The 17,492-nt window shown below is 34.4% G+C and overlaps 2 protein-coding genes across 3 annotated transcripts; both read right to left on the bottom strand.

Moving 5' to 3' along the window:
- Window positions 1-225: 225 nt before the first annotated feature.
- LOC136070164 (probable LRR receptor-like serine/threonine-protein kinase At3g47570) lies at window positions 226-5,442 on the bottom strand. The gene is made up of 2 exons (XM_065779623.1): window positions 2,322-5,442; window positions 226-784 (listed from the first exon to the last, which is right to left on the bottom strand). The coding sequence occupies exons 1-2, from the start codon at window positions 5,335-5,337 to the stop codon at window positions 429-431; spliced, it is 3,372 nt and encodes a 1,123-aa protein (XP_065635695.1). The 5' UTR covers window positions 5,338-5,442; the 3' UTR covers window positions 226-428.
- A 1,512-nt stretch (window positions 5,443-6,954) lies between these two features.
- Window positions 6,955-15,598, bottom strand: LOC112023262 (topless-related protein 3-like). 2 transcript variants are annotated; one of them, XM_065779624.1, is made up of 12 exons: window positions 15,140-15,365; window positions 14,956-15,034; window positions 14,237-14,377; window positions 11,697-11,791; window positions 10,600-10,670; window positions 10,060-10,229; window positions 9,882-9,968; window positions 9,227-9,379; window positions 8,926-9,036; window positions 8,631-8,810; window positions 8,418-8,548; window positions 6,955-7,112 (listed from the first exon to the last, which is right to left on the bottom strand). In XM_065779624.1, exons 8-12 carry the CDS (start codon window positions 9,254-9,256, stop codon window positions 7,025-7,027), a joined length of 540 nt encoding a protein of 179 aa, XP_065635696.1. In that variant the 5' UTR covers window positions 9,257-9,379; window positions 9,882-9,968; window positions 10,060-10,229; window positions 10,600-10,670; window positions 11,697-11,791; window positions 14,237-14,377; window positions 14,956-15,034; window positions 15,140-15,365; the 3' UTR covers window positions 6,955-7,024. The 2 variants fall into 2 exon arrangements, 1 of the variants encoding a protein (XP_065635696.1); XR_010631419.1 differs by lacking the exon at window positions 6,955-7,112 and adding an exon at window positions 15,451-15,598 and having other exon boundaries at window positions 8,447-8,548; window positions 15,140-15,292.
- Window positions 15,599-17,492: the final 1,894 nt, after the last annotated feature.

Raw genomic sequence — 17,492 nt, 5'->3', positions numbered from 1 at the left:
GCAAAAAAAAAAAAAAAAAAAAAAAAAAACCATGCTCAACTTATTGCCAGCAAACATTTGTGTAATTGTATTTGTCGGTCCTTCATACAGTTGGTACTAATGCCCTTCATATAGCTGCTACAAGCACATACAACCACACGCATTGTGGGCGTGAAGTATAAAATTTTTCTTTTGTCATTCTTTTCCTATTGAAACTAGGAGTATAGATTTTCTTGTTCAAAAAGATTTTAGAATGTCAAACCGAATATCTTTATTCAATAATTTAAAAGCTTAGCATATTAACTACAAATACTAATAACTTGAGATAATTTTGACTGATTTTGGTCCCGAGTAACATACTACTTGTAAAGCTTATAAAATTAGATGACATACCAGACTAGGGTAACAAAATCACACCTTGAAAAAAAACTTGAGCAATAGCGTAAATATCAGACACCCCTATTTCTGTTTCCAAGTAGTGCCAATTTGATTTTGTTAACCTTGGCCACCACGTCCTTGATTTCAGGTCTTTCATTTGGTAATTCTTCAGAACACCTCAAGCCTAATTCCAAGATAGATGAAAGGATAGTTTGCATGACAGTTACATCTCTTCCATCTTCTATACTAAGCAAACCATCATCCACAACTTCCATTTTGTCAGGAAGTGAAGCAATCCATTGCCTCAGACCTAGTTCTCCAACAAACATTTCATCGATAGGTTTCTTTCTTGTGATCATCTCCAACAATATTATCCCATAGCTATAAATGTCACATTTGGTGGATACTCTCCCTTCAGAACCATACTCTGTCATACTCATATAAGTCAACAAAATTTTAAGTTAATGATCCACATGTTTGTCCAAACAAAGTAAAAACTCTACAAATAAAAACTTTTAGTGGGTACACACACCCACACCCCATTCATACAAGGATTTAAAAAAAAATAATAATAATAATTTGACTGTATCCATTCATAATCCATCAATTGATACATATGTGTATGCTAGATTTTTCTATTTATTTATTTTTGGTTCAATTGTGCCTTAACCAATTCTTTATGTGTCCATTGGCTATTATGTCCTTATGGTTTAACTTTGTTATTAGGAATGATTGTTTGGCTTAACGCATAATGTAGTGTACTTTTTTCACAATCACTAATGTGGTAGGTTGTGATTTGTAAATAATAAAAGTGGTATTAGTGGTAGGTCTATGTAAAACTTTTATTGACAATTTATGAAGAATTTTGTGTCCTTAATATTGGTTATATACTTTTGGAATTATGTTTTAGCTCCGGAGCCGAATATGAACACTCCTTCATATCTACATATTCATTTGTGTCTCCATTTAAGTTAGACTTCAAAATGAGCCTTGGAGATCAATCACCATAACTAAACTTTTATAGTCAATTTAGGAAAACTAATCTACTAAGATCATTACCTTTGTATATTGTTTTTTATTTTTTATTTTTTTGAGTAATACCTTTGTATATTGTTGATGGCTATAAACAGGGAGAACATTTGCATTAGCTCGTTCAAAAGTTTAATATTTAACCAACATGGGTTGGCTCAAGTGGTAAGCAGCTTGTGTCGCTTAAGCAAGGTCTCGGGTTCGAGACCTTGTGTATGCAGAATGCCCTGTTGGGAGACTCACCCACCACAGCCAGGTGTGCGACCCGGGTCGACCAACGGATTAGTCGGGGCGAAGCCCCGGATACCGTGGCAGGCAACCAAAAAAAAAAAAAAAAAAAAAAAAAAAAAAAAAAGTTTAATATTTTAGTATATGAACCTATTTTTTTTTTTCTATATTACATACTCACTTTTCAAAACACCCAACATTAAATTATCTATTTTACACTACTTTTCATTAAAATACTATTTCTTTACTATTTTTTTTATTATTAGTTGAATTCATATCTCTCTCTTCCTCATGGGGTGAAGTAAAGAATTACTAAAATATGCATTTGCAAAGCTACAGAATCGTGTATATTTACACTGTCACAAAAGTAGAATTTTGCACAATTTTACATTGGTTGATGTAGGAGGTTTTTGAGATTTATTAGGTAAAATGTGAGGCTTTTTACTATTTTACATAGACTAAGCAATAAGCCATATCAATACCATGGATGCATTTACGAGACTAGTATTGAAGTACTATTAGATTAAATTGTATTTGTTGAATTAAATTGTATTTGACTAGATAAAACAAATTATTAATTTAATGCAACTAGATTACAAGCTGGTTTGAACACCATGCAACATTCTTATTCCTAAAATTAGCCACTACTAATGTTATTCACAAAATTAGCCCAGAAATTAAATGAATTGAGGTGATTTCATGTATACCTGGTGCGATGTAGCCAATTGTACCAATGGTTTTGGTTTGGGTTGCGTCCTTGTTTTCAGCTAAAATCTTTGTAATGCCAAAGTCTCCAACATGTGCAACCATGTCCTCATCCAAAAGAATATTGCTAGGCTTCAAATCACAATGCACCACGGATTCTAATTGACCATTATGGAGATAATCTAATGCCGATGCAACATCAACCATAATGCCTACTCTTTGAACAAGATTCAAGCAGTAGTTGTGAGAGTATATCCACTTTTCAAGGCTAGAATTTGACATGTACTGCAACACCAAAGCTTTAAACTCAGGACTGGAGCATACACTAATGACTTTAACCAGATTCCTATGCCGTAATGCCCTTAACACCTTGCATTCAGCATCAAAACTTTTAAAAGCACCCTCCAAATGCAGGTTTAGAACTTTTACAGCAACAGTAGTCCCATCAGACAATATCCCTTTGTACACAGTACCAAACCCTCCAGTTCCAAGTAAGTTGCTTTCACAAAAGTTGTTTGTCCCACGACAAAGTTCTTGATATGATATCATTCTCCAATCCACTGTAGGTAATGTAAAAAGTGAACTTGGAATTTGCATGTTATTTTGTGGATGTCTTCTTAGCATAATGACAAGCATTGCAAAGATTATAATTGATGCAATGCCGGGAATAATATATTTGAGCAAAAGTTGTTTCATCCTTGCTCCTTTAGAACTGGGACTCGTGCAAGGTGGAACTCCAAAAATTGAATTCCCACAAAGTGCTTCATTACCTAAAAATGATTTTGCCTTGAAGTTTGCAAAAGGTCCACCAGATGGTATCTCTCCTGATAACTTATTGAACGACAAATTCAAATACTTGAGAAACCGAAGTGCCTCAAGAGACTTAGGAATTGCACCTGAGAGATTATTGTGAGAGAGGTCCAGTAGATCCATTCCTTTCAATTGCCCAAAAGAATCTGGAATGTCTCCTTGAAATGAATTCTTTGACAAATCAAGATTACCTAGACTTTCAAAAGCACCAATGATACTTGGAACTTTTCCAGTAATTTGGTTATGAGATAAATTCAAGTACACAATAGCTCTGAGTTTTTTCATGTTTGGAGACAAAGATCCGTAGAGGGAATTTGATGATAAATCCAAGAACAACAAATTTTCAAGATTCCACACATTCAATGGGATTGATGATGTCAGTTTGTTATAACTCAAGTTTAATGTCTGCAAAAGATTGAGGTTTCCAATGCAATTCGGGATGGATCCAGAAATTTTGTTACTTGAGAGAAATAGTTCTCCCAGCTTGATTAGCTGACAAAGATCTTCTGGAATGTTTCCTCCAATATTATTGTCTCCAAGATGCAACCTTTGCAATTCCTCTAATCCCCCTAATGTGGACAGTAAATTTCCAGACAAATTATTATAGCTCAAATCAAGCCAGGTCAAATTTTTCAAGGAACCAATTCCCATTGGAATTTGACCCTTTATTTGGCATTGGCTTGCAACAATGACTTTAAGTGAAGCCGAAAAATTTCCAATGGTTTCCGGAATTGTAATATTCAAGGGATTGAGGAAAATATATAGCTCCTCTAAAGATGTGCAACTGGTTAAAGATGTAAGAAAACTATGCTCTTGATGCCCAGACTCCTCTGTTAGTTGATTCTCATTTAGATCCAAGTATTTGAGATATTTTAAGTTTCCAAGACTTCTAGGTATAGGCCCAGAGAGTAAATTTCCAGATAAATCTACTTCAACGAGGTTGGAACAATTTGAAAGATATGATGGGATACGACCACTAATGTAGTTACCACCAAGATACAAGATTCCAAGATTAGGGCAAGAGATCCTAGTATCGAATGAAAGATTTCCAGACAAGGAATTACCCATCAAGTCGAGGATTTGTAGAGAGGTAATGTTGAAAATATTTTGGGGTATTGCCCCAGTGAGATTGTTCAAACCAATAAGCAATTTATTCAGATTTTGGAGACGCCATAAATCACTTGGCACTCTTCCTTTAATGTTGTTTCTTTCAACACCAAACAATTGTAACATCGATAAATTGCTTATGATAGGAGGAATGTTTCCAATTAAGTTGTTACCTCCAAGATAGAGGAGTTCAACCTTTTTCAAACTCCCAAAACTTTTTGAAATACTTCCATCAAACATATTGTATGATAGAGATAATTCTAAAAGCTCTCTGCAATTATTAAACTGTGAGGGGAGCTTACCGCTGAATTTGTTGTAGGAAATATACAGTCCTTGAAGATTACGACAATGGCTACAAAGATCCACTGGAAGGGTTCCTAAGAGGTTATTTCCTGTAATAGCAATACTCTTTAGAGAAGACAAGTTAAAGATGACAAGAGGAAATGCACCGGTGAGGCTATTGAAATCCAAATTCAAGAAATCTAATGACGACATATTGCCGAGGGACGATGGAATTGTACCCATAAGTTTGTTTAAATTAAGTTGTATTTTGCGAACCCTTGGTAACATGCCTAAATCTTTAGGTATGCTACCATTTAAGTTGTTTCCATAAAGAAATAAAACTTCAAGCTTCTGGCAATTATGTAGAGTCGGAGGAATACTACCTTCCAATTGGTTGTTTGACAACCGAAGTATCCTCAAGCGGTGTAGATTACCAATCTCATGTGGCAGAATACCAGAGAAACTGTTGTTTTGAAGATCAAGTGAGACTAGGAAGGAGAGGTTGCCAATATGAGGGGAAATGGTGCCGTGTAGATCCACATAGGAAAGGTTCAAGGCTGTGACTCTTTGTCTGCGTCGGCTGCAAGAGACCCCAAACCACTCACAGAAGTTTGTTGTTGAGGACCAGTTACTGGCAGAGAAGATAGTATCATTTGGATGATAAATGATTTCAGATTTGAAGGCAATGAGAGCTGATTGATCTGTAAAGTTGTTGGAATAGTGGGACGAGTGAAGTATGCATAGCTGCACTAACAGAAAAGCCAAGAGCAGGAGAATGGATTGCCTTTTAATTAGCATCATGAGTGTGAAGGGAGACATAGAAGGCTCTTTGGAGTATCAGAGGGCTATCACAACTCACAAGAGACTTCTACCATTTATGTTTATTAATAATGGCCAAGTAATTGGGCAAAAATAGTCAAAATACCATTATTTTTTGAAATTATTAGTATCTTACCATGAGAAATATTTAGCCCATACCACTTTTTTGAAACTCAAATTTTGCATAAATTCTAAAAAAAGTTCCTCCTTGTAATATATAACTTATTTGTCTGTGTTTCACACTCTGTCGCTACCTTTTTCACTGTCTTTCCCATGTGACCTGACAAAAGAAAGAAAAAAAGAGAAACCCAAAGCCACAATTATTTGACTGTGTGAGCGCAGTCACACAGTCACAATTGTTAACTGAGTGCAATCACATACCTTTTTCACTACCTTTTCCCCGTGACCCAGACAAAGAAAGAAAAACGAGAAACCTAAAGGCACAATTGTTGACTGTGTGAGTGCAATCACACACCTTTTTTACTACCTTTTCCCACGTAACCCTGACAAAAGAAAGGAAAAAGAGAAATTCAAAGCCACAATATTGTGTGAGTGCAATCACAGTTGTTGAGTGTGTAAGTGATGTTTTTAGATGATACTCGAGTACCATAAACTTGAGTAACACATAACTCGATTTTCTAATAAAAACAGTGATATTTAGCTATTTTTGCCGTCAAATAAGAGTCTTCACACCAGCATTCTTTATAGAAAATCATGTGGAAATAGAAAAAGGAAAATAATGGTCATAGATTACAGATTAAATAAGAATTGCATATTCAATTGCAAATAAGAATTTTGGTAAGAATCAACCAGATGCATATATATAAAAAGGTTCAAAATCAACATTGGGCTTAATTTTGCAGTCAATCCTAGAACTTCAGCACCTACAAAAATCATACTCCAAAGGAACATGAACATTAAAAAATAATGGTACCACAAGTTTTCCCAAGAAGAACTCCTAGAAGGATCTGAACTAGTAAAGCCTAATCACAACGAGAGAGGAACCATGATTTAATCAAACCCATGAACCTTAAGAGCAGATTCTATCTCTCCAATGCATACTACAAAGCACTAGATGATCCTAAGGAACCTAGAGAGCTAGCATATGACCAACTAGAAAGTGAGTCTACTGCATTATTGCACAGAAGTGAAAACAAAGATTAGTTAAAAAAAACTAAAAAATGTACCCAATTTTACCCAATGTACTCTATTTTTCTTGTACCCAATTTTACTAATTCTGACCCACACAATATTTCCGAGTAGTTTTTGCTAATTAAGCTATGTTTAGTGGAAAACAGTTTTTTCTAAATTTTTAGATCATCCATTTAGTTCATGTATGTTTTTCATATTATAATCTTTTTATATATACTAGAGGACACTTGTCAAGTATGGTCAATAAAAATAAAAAACAATGTTCACCAGGAGCGACAGATGGCTATGCGAACTCCCATGAAAATAAAATTACTTGCAGTATCACACAATATATTAATAAACACAAGAAGAATATAGAGAAGACAAAAAACAAACAGAGGAAGACAAAACAGATATAAGTCGTGAGATATTTGTTAAGACATTCACTTATACCGGCCCTTAAGGCTTAAGTAGCCTAGGCCATAAGCCGCCCCTGCTTGGAGGACAATCAATCATCATAAGAAATAGATAAAAGACAAGTAGTTTCAAAGGAAAATCAAGATTCCATGACCATGGCAAAAAGCAAAACCCACCACCCATTAAGAATGTTTTTCCACCTGTAGCAAATCCCATTGAACACAAGGCTGTCAATCAGAAAGGGAAGACAAATTGTCAACTAAGCATATCTAACAGCTATATGTCATATCTAAATCAGTCCACTACAAACACAACCATTAGTTCTAATAAACAAATTGAATGCGATAAAACACACTTGCAATCGAAACTGAACATCTATATAACTCTGTCCTCACTGCAATTCAAATTCAAGAATTTATAGTTTTCCCATTAAAACCGTTATCTATCAGCTTGTATAGCTCTGGAATTTCCAAATTACACTCATGATTTTGTGTTTGTTTAACCCTTTGTTACTTGAAATTCACAAGAGAAGAAAACAAGTTACTTTTAGCCTAAATAAGCTCAAAATTCTATATCTCCTCTACTTTCAACATGCCTTGCAGAAACATAATGTAAGGATCAATCCTATTTAAAATCTAGTCTTAGCATTTCACCAAGCACTTATAAGGGAGAAGGTGCCAACTGAACTAGAGCTCATTGGCTTAACATCTAAGCCTTATCCCACTCAATTTTTAACAGAATCAAACTTTACTATTTTCTACAAAATAGAAACAAAGACAACATAGCAGAAGTCCATATTATAGAAATATTTTGACATAATATATATATATTTTTAGTGTTACATTCTAAGACCCAAAAAAGCACTTAAAGTCAAGCTCTAAGGTTTATAATAAAATATCAATTTTTGGTATCTAAGTCTCAAGATAGGAGCATAATTCATGTAAAAAGCCTATGATGATTTTTTTCCTAACATAAGTAAAAGAATCTTTATTCAAAAGAGAAGATAGTTCCAATATACAAAACACTCCTAAAGAATGACAACCTGAAATTCAAAAGGTCTAAAACAAGATGAGGAAGCTATACCGCATATAATAGTAATTCAGTCATACACAGATCCCACAAAAGACTGTTTAATAACATGCTGAGAACATTCAACACCTTAAAAAATCCTACTAATTTTAAGTAGATTTTAAAGAAGTAACATCCTTATCTTACCAAAAGGATCTTACTTCTTTACAATTTTTTGACAATTATTATTGTATTGTAATAGTATTAAAGAGCAAAAGAACCACATATGCCACTTACTTGAGCATCAGCCCCCGACGAAACCAGGATATTAAGATTCGTTGAAAAAGCTAAACCAGTTATTCGCTTCTGGTGTCCCTTTAGTTTTGATTTTAGCTTAAAACAGCATATAATTCACACCACTTTATATTAAGAGAGCAAAAGAAATCACTTTTTTTTTTTTTGGTGGTGTTTGGGGGGGGTGGGGGGTTTGAGTAGTGTGATTAACCTATGTAGTAAGTAATTACCTTATCAACTCTAACATTATATGTGTATAGTTGAATCCTCCATTCCAATAGCCATGATGTATGTTATTGTCTTGAGGATGAAATGCTAGGAAGGTAGAAGCAGGGGGTGCTGGCATAAATGTTGTCATTACCTACAAATTAGAGCAATTGATGGCAATCCATTAATGATCCCAATTCTGATGAAGTTTGCAAGACATGTATGGAATGACTTACCTTGAATGTCATCATATTAAATAATGAAACCTTTCCACCACAGGCTGACATCACATATGAGTAATTTTTTGATAGTGTTATACATGGTACTGATTCTTCAAGGATGACACCTGAGACATCATTAGCCATAAGAAGACCGCTGTTTGGTTGCCAGTGTTGAGGAACAATATTGACAGTGGCCTTTAAACACACACAGACATCAGAAATCTCCTCCAAGAAAGAAAAATCTCAAGCAGACATACACAAGTTATTAAGGAAAAAAAACTAAGTGAACATGCTTTAAGCTAGCAAGTACCTTTTCATTTGGATTTTGTTCGTTCCCTGCCCATTTCCACAGCTTCTGAACACCATCTGACTCAAGTGCCAAAACCCCAATGCCAGAATTTGCATATAGAAGTCGAACAACCTAAGTATAAACATAGGACAGAATGCATCATCAAGTTTATAAACTATTAATAAAAAGTCAAATATAGTAAACTTGCAGAGAGTTGAGAGGTCACATTATAACCAACCTGTGTATTAATTCTTTTGAACTTTTAGTAAAATTTATAATACTTATTGAAAATTAGGTATTAAATACAAGATACTTCACAAACCTTGCTGGAAGAATCTGTGCCTTCAGGCATGGCAACTAATCAGAACTGGACAGCATCCACAATTTCAGACAACTGCCAAGGTTTGGTTCTATCAGTTACATCCTCCATGGTTCTTGGCTTTTCCATGCTTCTACCATTTGGATCAACTCCATTCTTCAAAGATACAAAAGTTAAAAAATAAAATCAACACTATGCCAGAATGTATTTGCCAAAATGCAGTGGCTCATTTACAAAGAAAGTTTACTTTAGGGGGAAGGGTGTGGAAAGAAATATAATAGAAAATGGTTTTCCCAAGAAGAAGAGGTAATATCATAAGCAGGGGAAAACATTGAAACAGCTAGTGCCACATCCTCGAACCAGTCACTAGGCATGTTTCATATCACACACACAAAAAGTAAAAGTTTAAAAAGGCAGGCCCATAAAAGGGAACTGTGTCAAGAAACTAATACATGATGGGAAGTTGAGAGATTTATTTATTTCCTTGACATGTTTTAGTTAAAACCCAGAACTAGGGAAATCAGAGGATTTAAATAGTGCATGTGCCTCTTTATGATATGTTGAATGCAAGCTAACCAACATGCATAATTGCTGCTACAGCCAAAATATACTTCAACAAAAATTTCACATTCCAAGTTGGAAAGATCAATCTGCATACAATAATTGGAGAAGGCCTGACAGGAGAGCTCCTTTCCACTTTGCAATTGACTCGATTGTCACTTGTGATGGCAGGAGAGCCATCTACCTAATGAATAGACACAAAAAGGAGATCCCAATAGATCTTTATTTAATATTTTTAAAAGCATGCAAGCAAAACAAAAAGAAATGATTTAAACCTTGGCTGCAGAAGATTCAATGGGCGATCTCAATGCATCAAAAGATGGGGGGGTTCAATGGGTCTTAAAGATCTGAGACCAGCAGCATTTGCAAGTATCTTGAATCCATTGTCTGCTGTTGTAACAGCGAGAAGATTCCCTTCCTTGTTGAATCTCAAGCGAGGAAGACCCTGACAATTTATTTGGTGCAGTTGTCAATCCAACAGGCATATTACCGATAGTTGAAGACAGTCCACAAGACTACTAGCAGGCCTAACGCCCTGCATGGCCTTGTTTTAATTTGAAGATAAACATGCATAGTTACAGTTAATTAGCTAGCAACTTGTTAGGGTATCACTTTAACCACTTTCCCACCATAACATTTGCTATATGTTTTTTCAACCACTAAGGTCCATAAACAAAGAAATTGCCTAAATACAAATGTCACAGATATTGACATACATTATTAAAAAATCCACAAGATATCCATAACACTGTGTCATCATATTCATTCACTGAAGTGCATCACATTATGTTATTATAGTAAAAAACGTCACTTACCTTGTAGGATCCATGGTTGAATAAAGGTTCGGCAGTATTGCTGAAATCTTATTTCGTCCAGCCTCCTTTTCCTGAAAATGTCAATGGCAGAACATAATATGACATATGAAAAATGATAAAAAGGATTCAAGACCAATAGTCAATACTTATTTGCAACAAGGTCAGTTTTTTATCTTCTTCTCTGAATCAGTTTGAGACTATTATCAATAATAAATGGCTTTAATCAATAATACTGGAATTTTCATCAATAGCAAAAGGCTCATCTCAGCCACTCTAATTTTGTTTCTAAAGGACTTGGATGAACCTGCTTATTATGTTTACATAATTTCAAAATTCAATAAAATTTTTGGGTTTGCTTACTTACTATTGTAATTTGTGATTACTAGGTTTAATATTAACTAAGCTAGCCTTTTAAATCTTTAGATAGCATTTCAAAGCATTAAATTTTTGGAAGGATATTATAGCATGAATGGTAAAGGACTTTCTCACAACAGAAAGAGGAAAAATTTTCTTTCACTCAAAACAAGTATTTTTTGTTGATGCTTGACACTGCCAGTTTCATCAACAACCACAATGACATCTCCACCACCTACTCCATGAATCTGATGAGACTGCCACCACTATGAAAAATTATGCTAGGAAGTGACCGCACAAGCATCAACTACATCACCTCCACCATCATCGGTCATTGCAACCATTAACTACCAACACCACGATATATGTCATCGACAACAACAACCAAGCCTTAGTCCCATATTTATTAACGTGGCTAGGGGCCCTCATTAAACTTTATGTACCTCCCCTTCTAGCCATATAAGACTTGATCTTTTCATATGTAGGAAATTGAATGGCAACATGACTTATCCTGGCCAATGAAGGAACAAACCAAACAATGCCACTGTTTCAAACCAACAAAATATCATGACAAAAAGAACACAGCATGAAGATTTTCTTTGTTGAATTACATGATGTGGAAAGCATGTTTTAGTAATCGCTTTGAGCAGAATATCATTTTGACAATTTTTCATTTTTATTTTATAATACAAGTAGTTTATTTGCAAACTCACATAATACACATCAAACTAAGAAGAACTTACATGTACAATCCTCGAATGCCTTCCTCATGTGCTATCCTTGTCAATGCAGAAAGCGTATCTTTGTAAGGAATTACATCCTGCCTCATTCCCTATGCCTGAATGAAGATGAAAAAGAAATGAATATCCAAAACAACTCAATGAAACATAAACAAAATATGATATATTGGGAAACTTGGGTATTACCAGCCATATCATATTATTACATTACGATATCATTTTATGAAAGACAACACATATTCTGACCAGCTTTCAAGCACAGTATCATCAACTCATGCCTTAGATTTTAAGACCACTTAAGACAATAAACCACAATGCTACTAACCATTTTTAAGGCCCCTGGTTTAGGGTTTAGGATTTAGCGACAGGACAGGTCATAGGTAGAAATCTTACTGACCAATAAAAACAATACTGCCATCCACTATAATTATATAAAAAAGTGAATATATATAAAGCTGAGTTTATATATGTTAATTTGTTGATGATATTCTTCTAATTGCTCCCCTTTCCTTAATTTGGCACCTTTCTATAATTTTTTCTTTAATACCCTTATCTAAGTCAACCACTTTTCCCAAAATCAATTTGTCGATTGATATCATATTATCAACAAATCAACATATATAAACTCTGTTTCCCATCTTACCATGTCAGGCTTATACAGCCCTTCATCTCGTATGGCAGGTTGCAACTCACAAGGATTGAAGATAAAGTTAAACTTATCTTTATGGAAGAGAGAGAGAGAGAGAGAGAGAGAGAGAGAGAGAGAGAGAGAGAGAGTTCACAAGGATTGAAGATAAAGTTAAACTTATCTTTATGGAAGAGAGAGAGAGAGAGAGAGAGAGAGAGAGAGAGAGAGAGAGAGAGAGAGAAGGGAGAGACCAAGTCATGTTGTCTGACAGTTAACAGAAAAGTGGGGTCTGGGTATAGAACTTAAAAGTGAGTTATTATCTTAGAGAAACAACTTGCCAGCTTAAAAGTGATTAAGCATCAACCACCAGGGGCTGCTATTGAATTAACATTTCTAGCAGTCTTCCACAGAATCTCCACTTGATCAATTCTAAAGAAACTTTCCTGTTAAAATAGGGGTATAGAACTCAAAGAAGACAGTTTTAGCTTAGACATTCCTGCACATCTCTGAATGCCATGTCACAGCAAAGCTTAATCGTTCTTACTAATAATGGATTCTGACAGTCAATAGTTTATTCTTTTTTCTTACTAGGCAAAACTTTCTTTTTACATTCACATAATAATCAAACTTATCAGCTCTTCAGGCAGGCAAATACTTCTCTTTCTGATGTCTGAGAAAAAGTTTTGTTTTCCCAATTTCAAAATTGAAAAGTGATAGATACTGTTGCAACTGGAAAAAAACAATACCTAGTACTAAACACAGCTATAAAATGAATCTTCAAATGTCAGTTGACTGTTTAAAGGGGAAAAAAAGGTTGAAGAGAAAATTGAGCATGAAACCAGGTAAAATAATTTACTCAAACACAGCTACCATAGTTTCACATATTTACAGGCATTACAAACCGAAGCACATATATAATAATGAATAATTATTTAAGTGTGAATAATTTTATTGAAATGAGACAAGGCATTACAAAAAGAAGCACTCCACAATAATCAGTAGACATAAATCACCATAAAAAAAAATAAAAAAAAAAATTGGGTGCTTTGGAGTTAGAGCCGTTATTCTGAAGCATAGAAGAATGCAATTGTGTCTTACATACTACAGTGTGACTACCAACTAAACAAATAACTGTCAAGAGAGGGCTGATTATATGCATGGCCAGTGCAACATAAAAAAAAAGAAGAAAAAGGCAATTTATAGATTGAAGGAGCTAAAGGCATTAAAGAGAGGGCTGATTGGAGAAGAAGGATTTATGTAGCCTACCAAAAATAAAAGCACTATACATTGTCCAAAGAGTATTTAGTGTACACTCAAACATACTAGTCGAATTATGAACACTTCCTACAAAAATCTAATATTATACAATGTAGATTCTATATGATACTAAAGACATCTATGAATAGTCTTTTTTTTTTTTTTGATAGATATGTAAACTAAATGAGACTTTTTTTATAAGTAAGACTTAACTGAAGGATACAAATTTTAGATGCAAAGTTCCCTTGTTAAATGTATAACCAAATAATAAGAAAAGAAAGTGCATAACTTTTGCCCATGAGTTAGTTAATTTGCAAAAAGTACCTATCATTTGCTAGATTCCAAGCTTCCTGCCTTAGTTCTGGAGGTGTTTCGAGAACAGCAAGTTAGTTAGATATGAATTTATGAGGATGTTCAACATGACAAACAAATCCCATCTCTTTCAATATATGTCAGTCTTGAGGTTATGATATTTCTGTTAGAAAAATATAGGACTACATAAGTGCAGAGACACCTGAAGTGCTAAAATTAACCGCCTAGACAAAGCCATTATACTCGGTGGTTGCCAAATAGAAAAAAAGAAGAAAAATTAAATCCTTGTGCCAAAGAAGAAAATGATAAACAGGTAATTCCATGGACAAGAAGGTGGGTGCTTAACCTGTGAACCGATCTCCAAATGCTCTATTGGTAAGTTCTCCATCCTACACTCTATTCTGTGGAAAACAATAAGGACTTGTCTTGCTTTCCTTGGGCTTTCCTCCAGCTTTGATGCAAGCCACAAGCAGCTTGCAGCAACTTTCTGCAAAAAGTTATCATATCCCAGAAAATTAAGGGATGAGTTACATGGGCATAGAAGTTTTATGCTGTTCCAAGTTAGTAACACAACTATTATTCATTTGTTGCTAAGAAAATGTAAGAATAAAAATACATTCTGGAAAACAAGGACCTTAATTCAATGAAGCTCAAGGCAACTGTTGGACTTGGTAGTGGTGAATTACGGATACAAAACTAGTGGTAAATTATCAATTATCCCAAAGGCATAACTAATAGAAAACAGTGTATTTAATCATCTAACCATAATTCTAACACTCCCTTCATGTATAATCTCAAACTCTCCCTTAAGAAGTGAGGCCCAACACATGGGATTTTTAACATTTTTAAAGAAAGTTGGAGTGAAGGTAGGGTTTCGAACTCATGACCACCTGCATTGATACCCTGATAAATCACTAATTGTCCCAAAAACTTCAACTATTAGGAAATGGTGAATTTAACCATAATTCTAACAATTAGAACATCATGGATACATTTCAAAGAACACTTTTCTTTCCTACATTTATTCTCAATGTAAAGAGAGAATGATAAGAGACAAAACTTAACCTTAACATTGAAGCGGTCAAACGATTTCTTGCAATAGAAACGATGGAATAGAACCTGCCCGGTTGCCACAGCTTCAGGTCTATAAGTACAAAGATTAAGGTAACATACTGAACCAACAAAATTAAGAAAAGTAAACAATTTCATAAACCCAACATATAAAGAAAAAAAAAAAAAAACAGGATACAGTTTAAGCAAGATGCCACTTTCTTGGATGAGATCACAGCCATAGATTCGTAAGGTAGTTTCAGCATCTTCATCAATACTATCTTTCCTAGAAGGTGAGTTCTTTAGATGCTCATCGGTTAAGTAGAAATTGTCAATCGCCGTGTATATCATTCTAAACCAAATAACTCAACAAAAATGCCACAACATAACAAATACAAAATTTTAGTCTAACATACCCATCAAATTATTATTTTTATTTTTCAAGTCACAAACTTGAAACTGTGTATAAACATGAATGATGCATTTAGATTGAGAAAATTTGGAGATTACCTTAATTATTGTATGGGCATTGAACTCACCGCAGGGGGGGGCAGGTCAAAATATTATTCATAATCTCGAGTCTGGTCTTAACATCCCACAATGGATTAGCTGTGATGGAAGTAAATAGCAATCACAAGAAACCAAGAAGAATCCTACACTAAAATAAAGGCCAAAATGGCCCATTACCATTAATTTTGGAAAAATTTGGCCCAAAAACACTGTTTTGGAAATAATTAGGGAAGTAGGGTTTAGGGTTTAGGGTTTAGGAAGTACCATCTTTTTAAGTACTCGAGTTTAGTGAACTCGAGTAGTATGTTTTTTGACTTCCACCGTGGCACGTTGACATGGCAGCTGAGTCAGAAATTTCAAACAGTACTCGAGCTTCCTGAGCTCGAGTACTGTTCAGTGAGGTACCCGAATTCACTAAACTCGGGTATTGATCTGTATTGGCGCCAATTGCTTGTAGCAACTGGATTTAAAAAATTCAAAACAGTACTCGAGCTTGTGAAGCTCAAGTACCGTTTAAAAATTTTTCAAAACTCTGGTTAAACTCATTTCTAAAACCTAAAGCCATTTTAATTTCACTCACTTCTCACTCTCAAACCAGAACGCCCAAACCCTCTCCCTCTCCTTCACACATTCACACAAAGCCCAAACCCTCACACCGGCGGCGGCAGAAAACCCGTTGCAGTGGAAGAGTCTTGTCGGCGGCGGAAGTATCTCTTCTGCTTTGGAAGCTCGAACGGCAAGTGGAGTTCTCGAAGCAAGTAGAGCTCTCTCGTCGGCGAACTCTTGGGAACTCTACGGCAACGGCGGCGGCGGCGGAAGACGCTCGTCGGCGACCTCTCACTCAGGTCTCTCACTGTCTCGCACTAAGGTAAGTGTTTTAGTTTTTTAGTTTTTTAGTTTTAGTTTTTTAGTTTTAGTTTTAGTTTTTTTAGTTATTTATATTTCATTTTAACTATGGTAATGTGAAAGTTTAGTAGGGTTTCCTATCCTAAAAGGTAAGGGGTTTAAGATTTTTAAATTAGTGTTTAGTATGTGTTTGTTTTTTAAATTTTTAAACAATTGTCTGAGAAGGGTTTAGGTTTTGCAAGTTTTGTATCCAAACCCAGCTAGATTATATATGTAAATTATTGTCTGAGAAGGGTTTAGGTTTTGCAAGTTTTGTATCCAAACCCAGCTAGATTATATATGTAAATTATTAGGATGTCACTATCACTAATTTTATTTACTTTTAAAATTAGTAATTTTCTAACAAAAGTAAACGTGTTAAATATTAAATTTTAGGTAATCCAACCCTTTCAACCAAACTTATGGTTAAATAAACAAAATAGATTTGAAACAAGTAAGATTATATAAGAAACATTACCGTAGGAAAAGGAAAAATATACCAAACCATATATACAGCCCCACTTTTATATTAGATAATTTAAATGTGAAGAAATTGATAACTTGTATAAATAGAAAGAAAAAAGGAGTTTACATAATTATAAGTTTATATTATTGCATATTATTTTTTTTTTTACCTTTATCGAAAAAAATAGTTAATGTTATTAGAATTTTATTATAATTTTTTTTCCAATTACCTTACAATTCTCAAATCTCTAACCTTGAACGAGTAAATGCTATCAATATGATTATGTTTTCATTCTTTCTTTATGTTTAGCATATAGGTAGAAAATATTCTTGTCAATTTTCATATCAATTTATATTGATGGTTCTGAACTATTAATGCCAATGATTATAGCTTACATTATACTTGCCTCTTACCGTATATAGATTACAAGGTCAGATTCAAACCCATCTGAATGCGTGACTAGTGGTAATAATAAAAAGATGTTTCAGTTGACATTTCTACTATATATTATGTAATTAAATTTAATACTCATTTTGAGGTGAAAATGGCCAAACTCATTACACAGTTAAATTTCCACTACATATATAAACCATGTATGTATCAAATGTTGTACACAGTTAATATTGCAAAACTCATTACATGAAACTCATGCATAAAAATCTCATACGAAAACAATCTAAAAACAAGCATT

The sequence above is a fragment of the Quercus suber genome, unplaced genomic scaffold (assembly GCF_002906115.3).
Source record: "Quercus suber isolate HL8 unplaced genomic scaffold, Cork oak 2.0 scaffold_215, whole genome shotgun sequence".
In the NCBI taxonomy this organism is placed as follows: domain Eukaryota; kingdom Viridiplantae; phylum Streptophyta; class Magnoliopsida; order Fagales; family Fagaceae; genus Quercus; species Quercus suber.
This window is presented reverse-complemented; position numbering and strand designations above follow the sequence as displayed.

Coding starts and splice junctions, on each gene's coding strand:
- LOC136070164 (XM_065779623.1), bottom strand. CDS start 5,337: ATGTCTCCCTTCACACTCATGATGCTAATTAAAAGGCAATCCATTCTC. Junction 785..2,321: donor AATTGGCTACATCGCACCAG/GTATACATGAAA, acceptor TGAGTATGACAG/AGTATGGTTCTGAAGGGAGA.
- LOC112023262 (XM_065779624.1), bottom strand. CDS start 9,256: ATGCCTGAAGGCACAGATTCTTCCAGCAAG. Junction 9,037..9,226: donor GCACAGATTCTTCCAGCAAG/GTTTGTGAAGTA, acceptor GTTTATACTTAG/GTTGTTCGACTTCTATATGC. Junction 7,113..8,417: donor ATAATGTTAGAGTTGATAAG/GTAATTACTTAC, acceptor TCTGATTGACAG/CCTTGTGTTCAATGGGATTT.